This window comes from Corvus hawaiiensis, chromosome 2 (genome assembly GCF_020740725.1).
Source record: "Corvus hawaiiensis isolate bCorHaw1 chromosome 2, bCorHaw1.pri.cur, whole genome shotgun sequence".
NCBI lineage: Eukaryota > Metazoa > Chordata > Aves > Passeriformes > Corvidae > Corvus > Corvus hawaiiensis.
The window spans coordinates 46,718,967-46,738,974 of NC_063214.1; the positions used below are offsets into that span (position 1 = coordinate 46,718,967).

General features: G+C 43.3%; 1 protein-coding gene across 1 annotated transcript; it reads left to right on the plus strand.

Moving 5' to 3' along the window:
• The first annotated feature begins 5,252 nt into the window (after nucleotides 1–5,252).
• ACAT1 (acetyl-CoA acetyltransferase 1) lies at nucleotides 5,253–19,979 on the plus strand. Its single transcript, XM_048294742.1, has 12 exons — nucleotides 5,253–5,336; nucleotides 7,261–7,308; nucleotides 9,838–9,955; nucleotides 10,862–10,957; nucleotides 12,102–12,202; nucleotides 14,666–14,809; nucleotides 16,658–16,808; nucleotides 17,335–17,430; nucleotides 18,103–18,216; nucleotides 18,567–18,631; nucleotides 19,259–19,416; nucleotides 19,605–19,979. The coding sequence occupies exons 1-12, from the start codon at nucleotides 5,277–5,279 to the stop codon at nucleotides 19,723–19,725; spliced, it is 1,272 nt and encodes a 423-aa protein (XP_048150699.1). The 5' UTR covers nucleotides 5,253–5,276; the 3' UTR covers nucleotides 19,726–19,979.
• The last annotated feature ends 29 nt before the right edge of the window (nucleotides 19,980–20,008 follow it).

Genomic DNA, 20,008 nt, shown 5'->3' on the forward strand with positions numbered 1-20,008 from the left:
GAGTGACTGTTCAGTACTGCACGTGGCAGTTGGCCACCTGGCAGTTCTTGCAGGCAGAGTTTTGATGGCAGGTTGCCATTATTTCCAAACTTTTTTTCCCTCTGTTAGGGCAATACATAGTCTTTCACAATGGTTTTCCAGGTGAAGTTGTTCTTTAGAAGCCAGTTGTCGCAGGAGTTCCTTGCCTGAATCAACTCCTACCACTGTAAATTGATCATGGTTTAGGTAGAATCATTGACCTAAATACAGAAGGCTAAACCTGGTTCATTCTTCTGATAGAGTGAGAATGTGGCTTTACTTTCTTCTTTGCTTTGCCTGTCAACATAGAATCATAAATTGTTTAGGCTGAAAAAGACCCTTAAGTCCAGCCATTAACGCAGCTCTGCCAAGTGCACCACTAAACTGTGTCCCTGAGTGCCACATCTACACATCTTTTAAGTACATCCAGGGATGGTGGCTCGCTCACTTCCCTGGGCAGCCTGTTCTACTGCTTGACAACTCAAGGCCATTTTTTTATTATTTGGTAGAAGAGACCAACCCCACCCCCCTTGGCTACAACCTCCTTCCAGGAAGAGTGGTAAGGTTCCCACTGAACCTCCTTTTCTTCAGACTAAATACCTCCAGTTCCCCTCAGCTGCTCCTCACAGGACTTGTGCTCTTGATCCTCTCCCTGGACATCTCAACATCTCTAGGTAGACTTGGTGCCTTGCATTTGTTCCTCATTTATTTTAGTGATGGAGATCCACTATGGAAATTCAGTTGGATACTGTACTTCAGCTCCTGCATGCAACCTGAAACACCCATAAGAAAGAACAGCTGGAGGCACAAATGGCAGCTGCTGCTTCCCTCTGCGGATCCGGGACACACCAAAGTAAGTGATTTCCCTGCTTTTCCCTGGTGAGCTAAGGAAGAGAGCACAGTGTGACTGTTTTTAATAGTTTGTGATTGAACACCTAAAGTTGGTGACTTTGAAGTAAGTACATTATAGTTGTTCTTGGTGAGAAGAGATGCTGAAAAAATTAAAGAAGGGAATGCAATAGAGGTTTCTTCCTGTTTTTAAGACCATAATATTATGTCTCATATTACGTACATACAGTTCATGATTTGCCATCTACTGCAGTTGCTGACTTCTGCTACTGAAGACATTAAGGAAATTAGCACACCTCCTGCATTTCTTGGAGCAGGCACTTGGAACTTATCTCAAGCTGAGGTAAATATGTGGGATTTATTGTTCCAAGCAGTTATGCTGGATGGCAATAAGCCTGCTGTCCCAGATGGAATTCAGCCATTGCTTCAGAAGGAATAGAGGTGTGAAATGGAACTCTGGACAAGATGTGTCACTTAGCCCTACACCCAGCTTTGGTGGCAGGGGACTGGTAGGTTGCCACACACCAAATGCTGTGAAGGAAACCAAAGTGCCATGGATCTGGGGAAGCCAGGGCTTCAGCTGGGAGAGGAGAATTCAAACATGTGCGACTGGGCTTTACAAAAGCAGAAATGCAGAGAGTAAGGATTACTTTTCACAGAATCATGTAACAAAAGCACTAGGGCTACTTGACAAGACCAGCAGAAAATTGGTTTAAGATGCTGTAAGAGGACGTGTTTCTGGGGGCTGCAGCTCCCCGCTAGCAGCAAGTTCAAAAAGGGCTAGACAAATTCATGGGTTAAAGATAATAGCCAAGCATGAAGGTTCTAACTTCACTCAGCAGTGAAGGTGGGAAAGCACCTTGCTCTTCTGCTCAGCCTCAGGCCGGGGCTGTGGCAGGCGCTCCTCTCCTACAGTCTCTATGGAAATCTCTAATTCTTCTAAATAGGAAATATCCTGAAAAATCTTAAAAGCCCTCCTCAAGGAAAAGGGCTAAAGAGGGGGGGGGGGGGGGGGGGGGGGAGGGAACCAATTACTAAAAGCAATAGCAGATACAGGGAGAAGGAGGAAGATGTATGAAGATCACTGGACCAGGACCAAAGATGTAGAATGTAGGGTAGCACCCAGCAGAGCAGCCTTGTCAGTGCTCAGCATCTCCTGAAACTGCAAGCAGTCCCTGGCTGCTGCCTCATGAGGAGGGACACAGATGCCTCAGGCAAAAAGGTTTCTTCCCTCCTGCTGCTCCAGCTTTCTCCTGCTGGTGGTGTAGCTGGCGTGGCATCAGGCAGGGAGGGTGTAAATAAGCTGATGTGGGGAAAGAGCAGCCCAAAGGACTGGGACAGGGACTGAACCACAGTGGCTTCTACCACAGTGGTACTCGTGCACATAAGAGATAACTGCTGTGATGGGTTTTTGTTTGACGTATTAAAGGTATTTTTTTCTGGTTGGTGGTTTGTTGGTTGGTTTGTTTGTTTGTTTATATTGCATTAGAGGATTTGTATCCTGAAATATATTTCCTAGCTCTGGGGAGGGACTCTTTCTTTTCTTCTCTTAGTTTCTCCATGCACTGCAGTTCTTACACAGCTCCAGGCTAACTTTTAAACTTGAATTTCAAGAATATCAGTCATCTTGTTGGAGATAAGTTGCAAAGCAATTAAATAAATTTGTTATAGTGCTGTGCTGTATCTTCAACATTCCCATAGAGTTAATACTTACCTTGCTGAAAACTGGTGAATTACCCCATCACCTTGCTTACTCTTTAGGCCAGGGATGTGATACTCTCTGCTACTACAACAGTCATATTTCAGCAGTGTCCTGTTGAACCAAAAGGCCGTGAAGGAGTTAAAGACCCATGAACCAGTTAGCCCAAGAGGACACAAGTTATGTTACAGCACCTGTGCTTGGCCTTCTGGCCTATCCTGTGCTGCACCTATTCCCTGGCCACAGAAAACACTTGGCCAGCTAATTGTGACAAAGGAGCCTGTAGGAGCTTCCTCCTGGCATTGGTAATTACACCACCTCATGTTGTCTTTATCTCAAAGCAGCAGGTTTTCATGTGAAGAAGCTTTTGTTTGGCAATAGGAATAGCGACCAGAATTGTTTTCTACTCAGAAGAGCTCTAAAGACAAAAAACTTTGGGGAACCTCTTCATGGGCAAGATCTGCACCAAGGGCTGTGTTTGATGCTGCACAGCTGTGGGTTGCCAGCATCTGAAGGGATGTAAGATTATCCTTACAGTTCTCTTTTTCCTTGTCTGTGAGGTCTGATAAAGGGACGATTAATCAATATGTGTGGGAGTCCAAGTGCCTTTCTGCCTGAGATGGATGTTAGTGACAGTGCATTAGCAGGCTATATCCCTAAAAAAGAGCTTTATACTGCAGGAGTAAAGGCAAAGTTAAATAAGAGCTTTCTGGGTTTTTGTTCTGCATGTTTTTGGCATTACTCATTTCTGAAAAATAGCCTCATCCAACCTGGATGTTTTTCCTATATGGTACATACATATTTTCAGAGTAAAACCTTCAGTTCTTCCTGAGACAGTATTTGTCAGTTCCTATGTTATCTCTGGTTTGTTATTGACAACTCTGGCTTTAAATCAAAGGTCTAGACTAGAGCACCTTAAAACATCAGCTACCAAGAGTCAAGGGAGCAAAGGAGTACAAATGCTTTCCTCACCAGTGCCTGTCCCAATCAGCCTCTTGCTGCATGTCTGGAGAATCTTTCGATATATATGGAAAGCAAGAAGTATTTTACATTTGAGAGCGAAGACAAAGTGAAATCCTCTCTCACAGGAAAATGAATGAGATGTAGAACAGAAGATTAACTGAAGTAGTTTTGACAAACGTTAGTTTTATAATGTGAAGATAAAAAGAAGTCAAGGTAGCAAATGGATGTTAACAAGTTGTTGAAATACTCTTGCTTTCTAGGTGCTATATCCAAAACCTGGTTCTTGGCATTCTAGTTTGTGGTACAAGAGGAAGGAAAGGTGCAAGTACGTGCTGCTTGATGTGACTGGTAGACATCAACTCTGGGGAAACCTTCATTCCGTTGTGGGTTACTGTAACAGTAACTCCTTCAGGGATTAAAAAAGTGGTTGAGGAGAAGTGACTGATCAGAAACAAATACAGAATTGCTTGTTCTAGATTATGTGCAACAACACAATTTAGAGAACGTCACTTTGTGTTTTAAACCTGTTCCTTTGAGAACTAAAGCTTGAGACCGGGAAAGAACCAGGCTTTTCCTGGCCTAGCTCTGTGTGTGTTGGAGAGACAGGGTGAAGACAGGCACTGTCAGGCTGGCAAACAGCTGTAGAGTTTTAGTGTTGGCCTTCGTCTAGAAATCCAGGTTCAGAGACAAGAGAGTTTGAGGGGGGGAAAGCAAAGTGCAGGAAAATCTGTGGAACTGGGATGGGCATCCTGAGACTGAGCTGGGGTTGAGCTGGCATCAGTCGTTCTGTGAAGGCAGCTGCCGCGACCCTTCTTGGCCAGGTTTGAGTTCTAGGTAACGATGTTAGGGGTTTATGCCATGGCCAGGCAGGAAGGAGTTTAAGGGGAATTAAGTTGTTGGCTCTTCTGAAAACAGCACGCAGCTACAGCACAAGGGCACGCCAGACACAAAGCCTCCCAGCTCAGAAATACTTGGCAGTTTCATCCCCACCGACCTTGTCGTGCACAGGATGTTTCCGATACAGGCTCCACGTGGAGATTAAACGTCCGTGGTTCAGGTCAGCTTAACCCGCAGCCTGTGGCGGCCGAGGAGGGGCGGAGCGCAGCCTCGGTGGCGGAGAGGACACACCCCCGGGGGCCGGTTCTTTTCCCACAAGGAGCGCCCGCGCTGTCTCCCTCCGGTTCGCTAGCAGCGATTTTGCTTCTCCGCGCGGCATCCCAGGCATCCCGCGTCCGGGGCCGTCCTCCGCAGCCCCTGCCCTCGCCCCGCCTGGCCCCCGAGCGGCAGCACCGCCGGCGAGAGGAACTCGCCTGGCGCTGCGGAACCACGGAATCAGTTAGGCTGGAAAAGACCTCCGGAATCATCGACTCCAACCTGTGGCCGAACACCACCATGTCAACCAGACCATGGCACTGAGTGCCACGCTCACTCTTTCTTTAAACACCTCCAGGGACGGTGACTCCACCGCCTCCCTGGGCAGCTCATTCCAATGTCTAATCACCCCTTCGATGAAGAAATTGCTCCTAATATCCAGCCTAACCGGGTTCCTGGGGTGGGGAGGTCCCGCGGCAGCAGCGGCCCCTCAAGCACCGCGCCCCCCCCCCCCGCCCGGCCCCGCTGACGCCGCCACCCGCCTTCCGCGTCAGCCAATGGCAGCGGCGGCTGTGGCACCGCCCGCGCCGCAGGGCCAATGGCAGCGGGAGGGGGCGGGGTCGGCGGTGAAGGTGACGGGGGCGCTGGCGGGAACATGGCGGCGGCAGCGGGGGCGATGCTGTGCGGGCGGCGTCCGGCCGCGGGGCTGCTGCGGGTGAGGCGACCCTGGCCCCGGCCTTCCCTTCTCCTTCCCTGCGCAGCCCCGACCCCGCCGCCGGGTCTGGAAAAGTTCGGCCAAGGTCACACCGCCCCTGCGGCGGGCCGGCTGCGCCCCCTCCCCTCGGTCTTGCGGGAATCCCGGGCCTGGGAGGCAGCCGAGGGGAGGGAGCGGGTCCCGGGCCGGGGAGGGGGTGAAGGGTGAAGCAGCTGCGGAGTGAAGGGCGGCCTCTCCTGCCCCCGCAGCCCCGGGCCCTGCACTAAGCCCGGCGGGACCTTTATCCGCGATCCTGAGCGCGGCTTTTCCCACTGTCCGGCGCCGGGAGTGCCGCGGCTGGCGAGCCCTCTCCGGTACCCGCTGCAGCCATGGGGATTTCCCAGCCGGGGCAGGGCCAGGAATCGGATTGGATTCCTCTAATTAAGCAGTGCAGAGGTATAAAATTGCACCTGTAGGTGTTGTTTCTCAGCTGGGCGGTGGGATGCTGCTGCCCACGAAGCCTGTGTGCCTGGCAGCGCTGCTGGGTGGAGGTGCTGGCTGTGCCTGCCTTGCCTGCGGCGCCGGCGTCCGACAGGCGGTAGAGAGCTGTGCTGGGAAGAAAAGGAGGGCAGGTGCCTCGCATCCGAATTGCCATATGCAAAGCTGGAGGTTGCGGTTTACCAGATGTAGAAGTGGGGGTTTGCTTTGCCTTTTTTTTTTTTTTTTTTTTCCAAGTCTGTAACCGACGACAGAGCATGAACACTCCTAGCAGGCGCCAGTTTGCACTTGGTAGATAATTGTCTGGTTTGTCCAATTTAAATTTCAGGTCTTTTGCTGTAACAGTATTTTTTGGTAGTGTAGGTATTTATTTTGCTAGGCAGGTTTTTTTGTTTGGCTTTGTTTTTGTGACGCTAACCCTTGAAAGCACTGCTATTGAAGCCCTGTAAGGGACATCATTCTTTTTCAGGGAGAAGTTAAATTTAAAACTTCCTGCAAGCTATTATAACTTAAACTGGGGAGAAAAACAGACAAAAATCCCCAAACACCTAAACAAAACAAAAATCAAACAACTAATTCAAAACAGTAAAAATATCAATCTTTTTTTAGTTGAAGGTTGTCAAATTAAGAGGAGAAACAGACTAAATTTTCTTGTTGCAGATACAAAACCAGAAGGCATTCTCTAATTTATAAAAATTATGGTGTTCTTGTGATGTCCTTAAGCAGTTGCTTTTAATTAGCATTTATTTAGCTGTGATTCAGTAATGGCCAGAAGTTTCCAGTGTGCTGAAATGGCCAAAGAAAGTAGTTTAAATCACTAATGGAAAGATCATTCTGTTAACATATGAAACCATACATACAGATGTAATTTTGTATCTTTGCACTGCTTAATTAGATGAAGCTACTGGCTGGTGAATTAGACTGCTCAGATAATCCCTTTTTCTTGGTTTTGTTTTATTATTCTACTTTGGTGTGACATTCTGAATTAGTTATCCTCATTTTTGTTCGTGAAACACCAAAGGAATGGAAGCTGTAGATGCAAACTGCCACTGTTTAACAAGCAGTGGAGTTAATGGTAGGAATGAATGAACCAAAGTCCAGGGAAGCAGAGAGGGGACTAGTAAACTTTTTCAAGATAGCACCACTCACTCCTGCCTTAGACATGTGTTATAGGTGTACATAACAGACTTGGACAAAATGAATTGGGTGTTGTTTTTGAAGGAGTATTTGTTTATTTTTCAGAAAGCATTTTATCACAGATGTTATGGTGGGACTGTACTAGACTACACTTCTTTTAAAAGGCATGTTATGATTTTTTCATATTTTTTTCAGTGTTTCTTAGATACTAATTTTTGAAATAACGACTTCTATGAAAATGGGTACATTACTGAAACATAATGGCATTTGCTTTCTTGATATGAAATTCTGAGGACTTTCTTATTTTCAGGCTCTGAAGTATACAGGCCGTGGCTATGCATCGCAGCGTACTTTAAATGTAAGTACGAAGCACTATCTGCCTAATAAATTGCTGTTTTAGATTTGTTTGTTAATCACTGACATTTTTAAGAAAACCCTCACAAAAAAACTGCCTTAAAGACAATGTCACTTGTGCCTAAGCCACACTTTATTGCAAAATCTGAAATAAAAGTCAGATTGCCATTTTTATTTTGATTTGCAAATTGTTTGATAGTGTGGGACAAAGTTAGAAGTGTGTCAGCTGACGTGAGCTTCATGTAACTATTCACCCAGAATGGGAAAAGACAGCTCTTATGAACTGATCCATTTGAAATTATTTGTGTTATCCTGCAACTTTCTGTTACAGCATAAAAGATGAGGACAAGTATGTTACTATCACTGAAGTCAATCATGATGAAGGGGTTACAGTAACAGACAGCCCTTCCTAGTTTTAAGCAAGTATCATTTGTCTTTGTTTATTTTTTTCCTAGTGTTTTCTTTCTTTGCCTGTCTGTCTAAATAAAAAGAAACCTCCTGAGCAGACCCTGTAAAGTTTTGTGCTTAGCTTGTACTGGAACCAACACAGCTGGAGGCTGTCAGGGGCAGCCAGGGATCTGACATGTGCATCTTTTGGTGCCAGGTTCTCATACTACTCTCACAGGGTTATCAGGTGTGCATGTGGCTGTAACACTAAAGCTAAGAGGCAAAATAAGAGTAAACTTGTTTTGAGGGGCTACTAGCATAGGGCTGAATGTCATACCATGTCTTAAAGTACTGCTGACACGTTCTGCTGGGACCTGGGCTTCTGAATATATCCAGGGATGGAGACTTCACAACCACTCTGGGTAACCTGTGCCTGAGTTCAGTCACACTCCCAGTGGAGAAGTGTTTCCTGATGTTCAGTGGGAACTCCTTTGTGTCAATTTGTGCCCACTGGTCCTGTCACTGGGCACCACTGAAAAGAGTTTGGCTCTGTCTTCTTTGCACCCTTCCTTCCAGTATTAATATTCATGGTGAAGTGCAGCTGCTGAAGTTCTCTGTGTGGCAGCATGACCCTCTGGTGTATCAGCCACTCCTCCCAGTTCGTTGTCACCAGCAAACCTGCTGAGGGTGCACTGCACCACCATCCAGTTCATTAATGAAGATGTTACACAGGACTGGACCCAGTATTGATCCCTGGGGTACATCACCAGTAACTGGCCTCCAACCAGACTCTGTACCACTATCACCACCCCCAGCCTGGCCATTCAGCCATTTTCTATCCACCTTACTGTCTGCTTATTAGCTTCTGTGTGAGGATTTTATGGGAGACAGTGGTGAAAGCCTCACTGTAGTCTAGGTAGGCAATGTCTGTTCTCTCCTCATCTACCAAACCAGTCACTTCACTGTGGAAGGCTGGCACTTGGTCTGAGCATGGCTTCCCCTTGGTGAATCCATTCTGATGACTCCTGATGATTTTCTTGTTCATGTAAATGGTTTTCAGGATTAGTTGTTTCATCACCTTTCCAGGGATTAAGGTGAGGCTGACTGACCCGTAGTTCCCTGGGTCCTCTTTCTTACCCTTCTTGAGGACAGGAGTGATGCTTGGCTTTTCTCCAGTTCTTGGTCACCTCTCACAGTTGCTGTGACCATTCCAGCATTACTGAGAGTGACCTTAAAAAGTCACCTGCCAGCTCCCACAGGACTCATGGAGGCATCTGATCAAGGCCCATGAATTTATGTGTGTCCAGTTTGCCCTGACCTGTTCCTCTTCCACCAAGGGTGCATGTTCCTTGCTCCACCCTCCCCCCAGTCTCTGGAGGCTGGTCTTAGTACTGAAGACTGAGGCAAAGAAGGCATTCAGTAGTTCAGCATTGTTCTTTGTCACCATGTCCCCTGCCCTATTCAGCAGCAGGCCCACATTTTCCTTGCTTCTTAGGTGCTCATGGAAGCCCTTCCTGTTGCCAGATTCAGCTCTTGGCTTTCATAACCTCATCCCTGCATGCTCAGACTGTGTGCCAGATTCTCTGTCCCCATTTCCATCTGCTGTAGCAGTGTATGAGTTTTGGTGTCCATCCTGGCATTTTTACCTGATGTACTGCTTGTTGGATTGGACTGCTCTGGAGCTTGGAGGGGGCAATCCTTGAACATCAAGCAACTTTCTTCAATCCCCCTTTGCTCCAGGATGTTCAAGATTCTTGCAAGCATCATAGATTCCAAGGCTGAGCTCAATGTACTCCACCTGTTCTGTCACATGAAGGGCAAGCCTCTTCTCCCTTTTATTTTCTTAATGACCTGTCCTTCCTGAAGAGCCCTTATCACTGCATGGCAGCACTCCAGCCATGTGAGCCATCTCACCACAGCTCATGATCCTAAGGTTGTAGTCCTGCAGCTGCACACAGACCTCCTTATGTTTCCTCTTTGTGCTGCATGCATTAATAAAGATTTTAGTGCTCTGGAGCCGCTTGCAGGGTAAAAGAGAAGCTGTGACATCAATGAAAGAATAACAGTGGATACATTTAAAAAATACTGGTATGTGTGTGCAGTTGTGAGAGAGATTGTGACTTTTGTTCCATTCTTCTGCACTTAGGAGGTGGTGATAGCAAGTGCCGTAAGGACACCAATTGGATCTTTCCAAGGATCTCTTTCATCCCTGCCAGCCACTAAACTTGGTTCCATTGCAATTAAAGGAGCAATTGACAGAGCAGGTATGTATACACATTTTTCTTTCCTGTGACAAAAAACCCCTCAAGTGGCTCAGAACAGCATTAGTCTGTGTCTTTTCTATTGCTTGGTAATGAAAAACCCTGCAATGTCCTGGGTTCTTTTGCTCCTGTGGCATTTTTAAGTGTATCCACAAATGCTGTTTAAGTAAAGTTGACTATCAGGCTTTGGTTCAATCTGAATTAAGTGCTGCTTCTAGGAGCAGAATATTGCCTAGGGATATCTTTGCTAGTCCAAATCTGATTGAGCATGCTAATTGTTTTTTCAGGGTGAGCTTTTATGACATGAGTAAGCTGATGCAAAGGCTACTTGTTGCTAAGACCAGTGGCCTTTACCTGCCCTTTCTTTATGTGGGCATATGTACTTGAAGGACAGCCGTGTGAGCCTTTTGATGGATTCAATCTAACAAAAAAGTCTTTTTAGGGGAGAGGAGGGTTAATACTACAAGAACTTGGACACCAGGGCTGTTGCAAGAGATGCAGTAGGAGAGCAGGCCTTTTCTCTCTGGTGGCAACTTGCTGTGGCCTTGGCTTGCCCTTGCTAAACAAACAAAACTGTCTTTAGACATAATTGTAGCACATAAAAAGTTTTGTTCATTTAACTGTCCGTGAAAATTGGGCTTCTTGGGTGATCAGTGAGACTTGGAAATGTCGATTTCAGTGAAATAACTGTAGCTTGCTCTGCAGGGTGACAGGGAATTCTCTTGTGTCAGGTTACCACTTTACCATACTCCGTGAATATGGGGGTAGAGATCTGGGAGGCACCCAACAGGGGCCTGGGTGCTGTTAAAACATGGGTTGGATGTGGCAAATTTCATTAGTACTTGATAGAAAACTTCAATGGGAACCTTTGTAAAATGGCTCCTGAATCAAAAGAATTTTGTTTTATAGGAATCCCTGCGGAAGAAGTGAAAGAGGCCTATATGGGCAATGTCCTTCAAGCTGGACAAGGACAAGCTCCAGCAAGACAAGCAGTCTTGGGTGCAGGTATTCCTTCTCTTGACACTGGGTTTGAAGGTTTTCTGTCTTTATGTAGCTGGAGTCTACTGGGCTGTGAGTTAAAGCAGAGTGGTGGGCAGCCTTTTGTCAGGACAGTCTGTGGATTCTTTTTTCCCCTGTGGTGGGTGAAGGGTGTTGTGTTGCACTCCTGCAAGTGGGACATTACTGCCTACTGTGTTTGCAGAACCAGGAGAAGGCAGTACTGGAGACCAGGCTGGTAATTCCACAGTGTGTTACATTAATGGTGGATGCTGCTCTGAATCTTTCACAAAGTGGGCTTTTTTTCTTCAGTATATCATTATTCTTAAGTGTTACTACATAAGGAGTCAGTGAGTTTCCTTCAGCACATGAGTGTGTCTTTACACTCATCTTCCTGTGGAGTCTGGAGCTGACACTGGAAGGATCCTCTGTGTAGTGTTAGCTGTAACATGAATGTTATTGGGGTGCAGGAATTATTTTCTTCTTCCCTCTGTGGGGATGGGATTCCATACTGTAGCATGTTCCTAGAAAAGCCTATGGGTCAGGGAGGAACTGTATACTTTCTTGGCTCTGTTCCTGCACATTTTTGAAGTAGAAGGAACTGCTTCCATGTTAGGCAAAGTGTTGAGTATGGCTCTTCTCTTTCACAGAATTATAGAGTGGCTTGTGTTGGAAGTGACCTTAAAGATCTAGTTCCAACCCCATGCCATGGGCGGGGACATCTTCCACTTGACCAGGTTGCTCAGAGCCCTGTCCAACCTTGCCTGGGATCGGTCTTGTTACCAGTTGCTAAATTCTGCAGCTTATTGATGCTTTTTCAGCCTTGGATGCTGGTTAGAGGCAGGGATCAGGATTTTGGGAACTGGAGTTGTTCCGGAGTCCCTTCCTTGATCTTCCATTTCCTGATTCTTTGCTTGCTTTCCCTCTTATCACAAGTGTGTTGTTGGAAGGGGAGAAACAACAGGGGTCTCCAAGAAGGATGGTAGCTATGGATAAGGGTAGATAAATTGCCCTGGGAGGCTAAATAGTGCAAGTTGAACATCCTGGGCTTAGATAAAAATTGGTGCCATATGAAATGTTGCTGAAACACCAAGAAAATACTGAAGTCTACCCTTTCAATAACACAGCTGTACAAACAACTTCTTTGCCTCAGGTCTGCCAATTGCCACTCCTACTACAACTGTCAATAAAGTCTGTGCTTCAGGAATGAAATCAATCATGATGGCAGCACAAAGCCTGATGTGTGGGAGTCAGGTATGTGGAGTTTGTGCTGGTTTTTGGAAAAACTACACAGTTAATGTTGTAGATCTTGTCCTACCAATGACTGTGCTCTTTGATTTGGGATTGTGTTTTGGCTTGGGATAATAAAGCTAATTAGCAAGGGTTTGTTTTGTTTATGCAACCCTAATTTTATAGTCATTTAAGTATGTTTTGGTTTAAAGCAGAAAAAAATATTATAGTTGGAATATTGTCAGATATGTTTTTTCAGAGCTGACAAACAAGGTGGGTTCTTTTGGGGGGTATTTACATCATCTCTACTGCTCTACTCCCACCCCACCTGCCAGTCTAGCCCCCAAAATATAATTAAGGGAATTTTCAAGCTTTCAGTTTTGAAAAGCTGAAGAAATTTTTATAGACTTACATAAAGTCTGTAATATATTGTAGTTTTGGGTGATGTGACTTTCAGACACTTTTAACATTTAAATGAATTAAATACACATATCCAAGTGATGCTGTTTTCAAGTACACAAAAGATTTTTAAGGCTTTTTTATCGCTTTAGAAGAGGCCGAATTTATTGTTGCTGTAAAAGCTTTTTCATTAAAGAGCTTGATGAAGGAGAATTGTTCATCTCTGTCAACTTTCTTCCAAGGTTTTCTGTATAATGGGAAAGATTCTATCACTTGATGGGAGGAGAGGAGAATACATCATTTTCAGTAAGCCATTAAAGGCTGTGCAGCAAAGAATGTGGGAGAAGTGTGAATGTGAAGAAAGACATTTTAGTTTTTTCATTTTCCATACCCAAAGCATTTTGGCAGCATCTTTGGGTCTCTGAAGTGAAAATATCATCAGTTCAATTATATATATCTTTTGGCTTAAAAAGTAAGTGGCTCCTAAGTGAGGAATTCTTCTGTGTGTGTGTTTAGAACAAAAGTAAAATATTTAAGTTTTGGTGTCCCTTCTGTGGAAATCACAGTGTAACTGGAGTTAAGCAACTGCTTTATTGCTTTGGCCTTGCCCTGCAGAGAACAGCACTTTGTCTGGGGCCTGCTGAAGTTGGTGGAAATCCTGTCATCAGACTTTGAACCAGGCCCAGCATGTCTTTGTAAACAGCTACATTTGGATTTAGTCATTTATATCCAATGAGTTCATGAGTGTGGTTGTGCCTTTGGTTGGTTTGACAGGCCATGAGCTCTGAATAGAACTGGAGTTTTCAGCTGAATTAATCCCACAAGCTGTGCTGCCAGTCTCAGCAAAAGCAGAGACTCAGCCAGTTATTAGTCTCTTCGAGCTGTAAGTTATGGGGGGGTTGGTATTGGTTGGTTTTTCCTGGCTGTGGACTGTGAGGTATCCGTGGTATGACAGTCAGTGATGGTTCCCTGTGGCTTGAGTCAGTGTAGACCATTAGCTAAACAGTTGCATTGGCTCTCTCTCCAGGTCTTTCACTTTATGGAAGTGAAATGCCAGGGACTCTTGTTCCTCTGATCTGCTGCTGCTTCTGTATCTCCACTGCCTTTCCAATTTATCTGTCTTTTCAATAGTTTTGTCTCCAGCCTTCTTTCTCTTCTTTATTACTTCATGTCATGTTTCTGGATCTAGTTTATAATCTGTTCTGAACCAAGTCACTATTTCTCCAAGTCTTAATTTAAAGAAGCCAAAAAAGCTTTGATCTTCTTACTGCTGTTTTGTGTAAAATGTTTGTAATTTTATATGGACAGCACTGTTGAACTCTCAAGGACTCATGCTGTGTGTATTTTTCTTACATTTTTCTGTATTTCAAATATGCCATTAAACACAACTATGTCTGTTCTTCACATCCTGGAATCCTATGGATTTTGGGGCCACGGCCTGATGAACAGTGGGAATACTTACAGTCCCTGTAGCTTTGCAGGTTTTCTGTTTGCTTTGTTTCAGCTTGAAACAGTACAGTAGCTTACAAATGCCCATAATGATTTAAGTAATCATTAATTAATAATTGTCTTTTTTTGTGGCCTTTTCAGATGATAAAGCCATATAGAAGGACATCTGTTTTTACATAGTAAGATGAAATAGTATTATGTAAGACTGCGGGTACTTGTAAATCTCTGTCTCTTCATGTACCATTAATTCTGGCTGTTGTTTGTTTCAAAGGGATAAGGAGCTTGGAATAAAGAAGAAAAATGAGAAACTTACAGGAGAAAAAACCTATAAAAGTAAAATTTCTAATTCGATCTTGGAAGCTTTTGACATAAAAGTGTAAGAGATCAACATGGGTCTGGCAGCTTTCTGAAGCTGCACACCAGACAGAAGTCAGTTGTTCTGCCAGGGTGGATTAACTATCTTCACTTGTTCCTGCTGTTTGCTTTTTAACTGCTTAAAGGGTTTTTTTGACTCTTTCTTTAAGATTCTTCAGGAATATGAAACACCCATGCTTAAGCTTTTGCTAATATTTGTTCCTCCAAGAGGTCATGGAGAACACACTGCATGATCATTGATTTTATCTTGTTTCCTTTGGGCAGGATGTCATGGTTGCTGGTGGAATGGAGAGCATGTCTAATGTTCCCTACACGATGAGCAGAGGGGCAACACCTTACGGAGGAGTAAAGCTGGAAGACCTGATAGTGAAAGATGGGCTGACAGATGCTTATAACCATATCCATATGGTAAAGATTCCTGCACAGTGCTAATGTATCAGCCATAGATAGACCTGATGCAGATCTGAAGAGCTTGCTTATAGTTGTTATGAAACTGCTTCATCTAGCAAGCCTGGAAATGAGGAGGAAAAAAGTCTTCCATTTCCAGGTTTCCTGCAGTAGCTGTAATGGAAGAGCTGGGCAGAAGACCAAAATAGCGCAGCAATTTGTGTGTTAATATTTACCTGTCTCTGCAGTCTGGATAGCCTAAAGCAAGGATTAAGAGAAAAATTAATTCTGCTACTGATGGATTGCTGTTGCTCCATCTGAGGGAGGGAGCAATCAAAGTGCTTGGAGTCTTTGAGGGTACCTGCTCTGTAGGATCCAGCAGGCTCATGTCTTTTCTCCCCCCCGCAGTGTACGTATCTCCTGTGGGAAGGTTTGAGTCAGCTGGTGTGCTTACTCATCCACAGGGTGACTTAAATTGGACAAACAAGGGCAAACCTAGGATGGGTTTGGAAAACAACTGATGCAGAGATAGTCAAGAACAATCACCAGGGAAGAAAACTTTGAAAAGAGAACAGCTACTTTCAGCCTATGAGTATTTCTGACCTTTGCCAGGGGTAATTCACAACTGTAGGGCATTACTGATCAATCAGTTAGTGTTCTTGCTGCGGTACAGGAAAATGTGTCATGAAGAATATTTACTGTCATCCATAGATTTGATACAGACCTCACTTGGTGTGATTTATTCTTTTTGCACTGTAGTGCTTAAGCTCTGTGGGAATGTTGAAATTTATTCTCATGTTTCAGCTGAAATGGATTTTGAATGTGAGTATTTTATAGGAATCTAAATGGTGGCTTTGATAGTTCCCTTATGTGAGGAAAAGCTCTCGGAGCTGGTTATCATACACCAAGTTTTAATAGATTGGGACACTATTTTGGAACCTTTTTTCTTTCTTATAGCTGCTGTAGGTTGTTCAGAAAGCCTTAGCAGTCTGTGTGAGAACATAACGAGGAAGTCCATCGGATGGCTTTAGGGGCTTACTCTTGTCTGTGTTTTGGCAATAGCCTAAGTTGCTGGTGCTTTGAGGTTTGATGACTTTAAATTCATTAATTACATAGAAGTGAACTTGCTTGTTTGAAAAACTGGAGGGACACAGTACTAAAGGGTTTTGTGTGATTCATTGAGTATTCTGATGAAATGGGAGGTGGAACAAAACCTCTTCAAGGGCAGATCTTTCCAGTTGGCTAAATTTTTTTTTTTTTTTTTTAAATTTTGTCACTAGATATTTAAACAGCGTTGATAATGAGTTGTGAATGTATAATTACAATCATAATTTGCCTATATATAAAAGTATTTGGTTGTTTCATTCTACTTATTTCATTCCAGTTATTAGAAAAAAGGGATACATACTTTTTATTTCTACAGTTTTCAGAGATTCTGAGGGCTAAGTAAGCTCTGTGTTGACCTGTGTTTGTCATCTTTGGAATAGGCAAGGTAATAATGGACTGAAAACACTAGGAAAATGAACATATGGTTCTGTGGCTGAATAATGATCTTCAGTCTCTGAAGATGTCAGCCCTAAGCACTTTAAACTTACTTTTGCATGCAGTTTAACTGAAGAAAAAAAAAAGCCTTAAGGGAAAGTTCCTTTATGGCTTCGATAATCTGGATCCAGAAAACATTTGCTGAATCTGAAGATGATATTTCAAACCCAAAAGTTTCTATTTGTTCATGACTGTGTAAATCAGAAATGGACACCAAATATTAGTCATATTCAATTCTGGAAATCTGCTGGTTGAGTTTTTTTTCAGTTGTAGTTGTGCTTTGCATCTTCAGCAATACTGAACCTAACAGGCCTGATTTTCTCCCAGGGCAACTGTGCTGAGAATACTGCAAAGAAGTTCACTATTTCCCGAGAGGAACAAGACACTTATGCCATAGGCTCTTACACCAAGAGCAAAACAGCCTGGGACTCAGGAGTACTGAAAAACGAAATAGTGCCTGTCACTATTTCAAAAAAAGGTATTGTGGACTGGTGTGATGAGAGGAATTGTGTTTCTCATTGAAAGCTGTAACATTGTCTGTGTTCAGTGCAAACTGTGTTGTTTAAACGTGCAAATCTCAGGAACATTAATTTTGATCACCTAAGAATTTTCTGTTAGGCAGACTTTCTGGTGAGCAGCAGTCAGTGACCTGTCATCTGGTTTTTGTTTTTCAATTTTTCTTTAATGTTGCACACCATATCTTCTTTCTTTTTTGTCTAAGTGAAAGATTAGCTATTGAATTTAGTTATGGCTTAAGGACATCTATGTTTTAATTTACATTAAAGGTATGCTCTTTGTCCCTTTTGTTCAGCCACTGGGAAGGATAAATGGATTTGCTGTGAATAAATTTGATTAAGGAATAGTTTTGTTTCTCCATTTTCGTAAGCACATTTCTTGACGTACATTTTACATGAATTTGCACATTTTTATTGAAATAAGTTATTTGTGTAAGGCAGTATCTAGTCAACTGTTCTACAAAATACTAAACCAGATCTGAATTTCAGGAAAGCCAGATACAGAAGTGAAAGAAGATGAAGAATACAAACGTGTTGATTTCAGTAAAGTTCCAAAGCTGAAAGCTGTTTTCCAAAAAGAAAATGGTAAATGTCTTTAAAAGAACTTCATTTTCTGCCAAGTGCAAGGATGCTTTGTCAGGGTGAAGAGTGCTGTTCACAAGAACTTGAATGCCCAGCAATAGTCCCTTTATTTTTAAATGTCTGCTGAGATAAAGAAACATGCTGCACAACAGCATGAACTGGCTTGGATTAAAAGATGGTCCAAGAACCTTAAACCAGTGAACACCTCTGTCTGGGATGTTTACCTTAAAAAGACTGACACAGATTGGTTTGAGTTTCACTGTTGGTGTGGTCTCTGCCAAGTGTAAGCTCCTGTTGCCATGGGAGCCGGAATGGCTTTATAGAGTTGCCATTGCTTCCTGAATCTGTAATTGATAAACCTTCCTGGCTAACTCAAAGTTGCCCCTCATTCACAACCGTTTCCGAGCTGGAATTCTGTGAAAATGCCTGCAGTGCAGCTGCCATAGAAGGCATGACCTGGTACTGGGATAAGGATACAAGTACCTGTGGCTGCAGTTCTTTCATCAGATACCAAAACCCAACCCATTTTTAGTTAACTCAGTGCAATAGGTATCACCATATGATTGAGACTTCATGTTCAATGAACTCAGGGAAAAACAATCCTTAAGAGGAAATACATGAGCTGCTTTGCATAACACTTTCACTTCTGTCTAAAGAAAGGTTTACCTTTTCTAGGAACAGTTACAGCTGCTAATGCCAGTACCCTGAATGATGGAGCAGCTGCTTTGGTGCTGATGACTACAGAGGCAGCCAAGAGATTGAAAGTCAAACCATTGGCACGGATAGTGGGTATGATCCTTCTTATCTCTCGGAAAGTCCTGGAAAATACTCCCATAGTGTGCTCTCAAGCTGCTTACCTGACATTATGGCTGCATCTTCTCAGTACAGTCCTTGACATTTCAAGTGTTATACCAGCAGACTTTTGACCATGAATTTTCTATACATAATAACAAAAATCTGAAAATGTTACTGTGGCATACTTAGGGCACTACATTTTAGATGCAGCTATTTCATGGACCATGGTATTCCAAATTTTTCTATCTTGGCGGTGTTTGCTGCTTGCATGAGAGAAAATCATGTATAGTAAAAACACAAGGTCTTTGAACACCTTTTGTGATTTTTTTTTTCTTTTTTTTCAGCTTTTGCAGATGCTGCTGTCGATCCTATTGACTTTCCAATTGCACCTGCATATGCTGTTCCCAAGGTAAGAATAAAACTGAGTGGGGTTTGGGGGAAAAATACCAGAAACTTCCCTAGCATTCCAATGTTGGTTCTCCCTCAGTGGGTCTTCCTGAATTAGGATTGAAATTATAAATGTCATAAATACAAAGAACAGATCTTTTTCAGAGGATCAAGTATGCAGATCTTCAGAATAACAAATTTTTCACACCTCTTTTGAAAGAGGATATTGTTCTATACTGCTTTTAGCAACTTTGAGTGTGTTTACAACTTTGAAGCTTTGCAGCTTGTATGGCTGAAAGGCAAAATAAATATGGTTGTAGAAGGATAGACGCATTCTAAAAGGAACTGAAGTGTATGGTGTGAGGCAGTACTGTGTCAGTTAAATGGACTTACTGTAGCAGCAATCTTAGTGTGTGAGGGAAATGTATCCTTGGCATGGGCTACTCTCCATTCCTTCTTTGATGAAAACTCAAGTTAGTGCTTCAGTCCCTCAGTTTTGCTTTTTCCCATCTGACAAAGAGGTTCCTAAATGTGAAATCGTGAATCAGAGTACGGGCAGCCTGAGTCACTGACGTCAAAATAGACCAATGGTTTCTATAATTAGTTTCCTAATTTTTTCATGGTAGTAATTATTTTTTATTATTTCTAGATTCTAAGTGAGACAGGCCTGAAAAAAGAAGATATTGCAATGTGGGAAATCAATGAAGCATTCAGCGTTGTGGTGCTGGCCAATATTAAAATGCTGGGCATTGATCCACAAAAAGTAAATATTAACGGAGGCGCCGTCTCCCTTGGACATCCAATAGGGTAAGCAAAATCAGCTCTGGGTTTGCTCTGCACAGAGGCATTGTCTGCTTAGGTAAACAAGTTTTAAGCAAGTAAGAGTATGTTTGAGTTTAATCATTATTATCAATTTGGTTGTAGGAGATTGGTTTTGGTTTGTGGGAGAATTTCCTTTAACCTAAGCTATGTTCTTTTCTTTTTCTTATATTTAGAATGTCTGGAGCAAGAATTGTTGTTCACATGGCCAATGCTTTGAAACAAGGACAATATGGTCTTGCAGGAATCTGCAATGGAGGAGGAGGTGCTTCTGCAATACTGATACAGAAGCTGTAGCCCAAGTAGCATCAGAAACATAGCCTTAAATGGTCTCCGATCAAAATGATGAGTGGTAGCTGTTACATCTTATTTATCAATCGGTGGATGAATTCTGTAACTGCTATTCTAAAATTTCCTAAAGCATCAATGATTACTGATCCAGACACCTGGGCTTTTACTGCTTCATCAGTGCAAGTTTTTATACAGTACAAATAAACAAAGTCAAATTGTAATTTTGGCTTGAAACCTGACAATAAAGAATGTTAACTATGGCTCCCTCTGTCACTGACATATTTCTCAA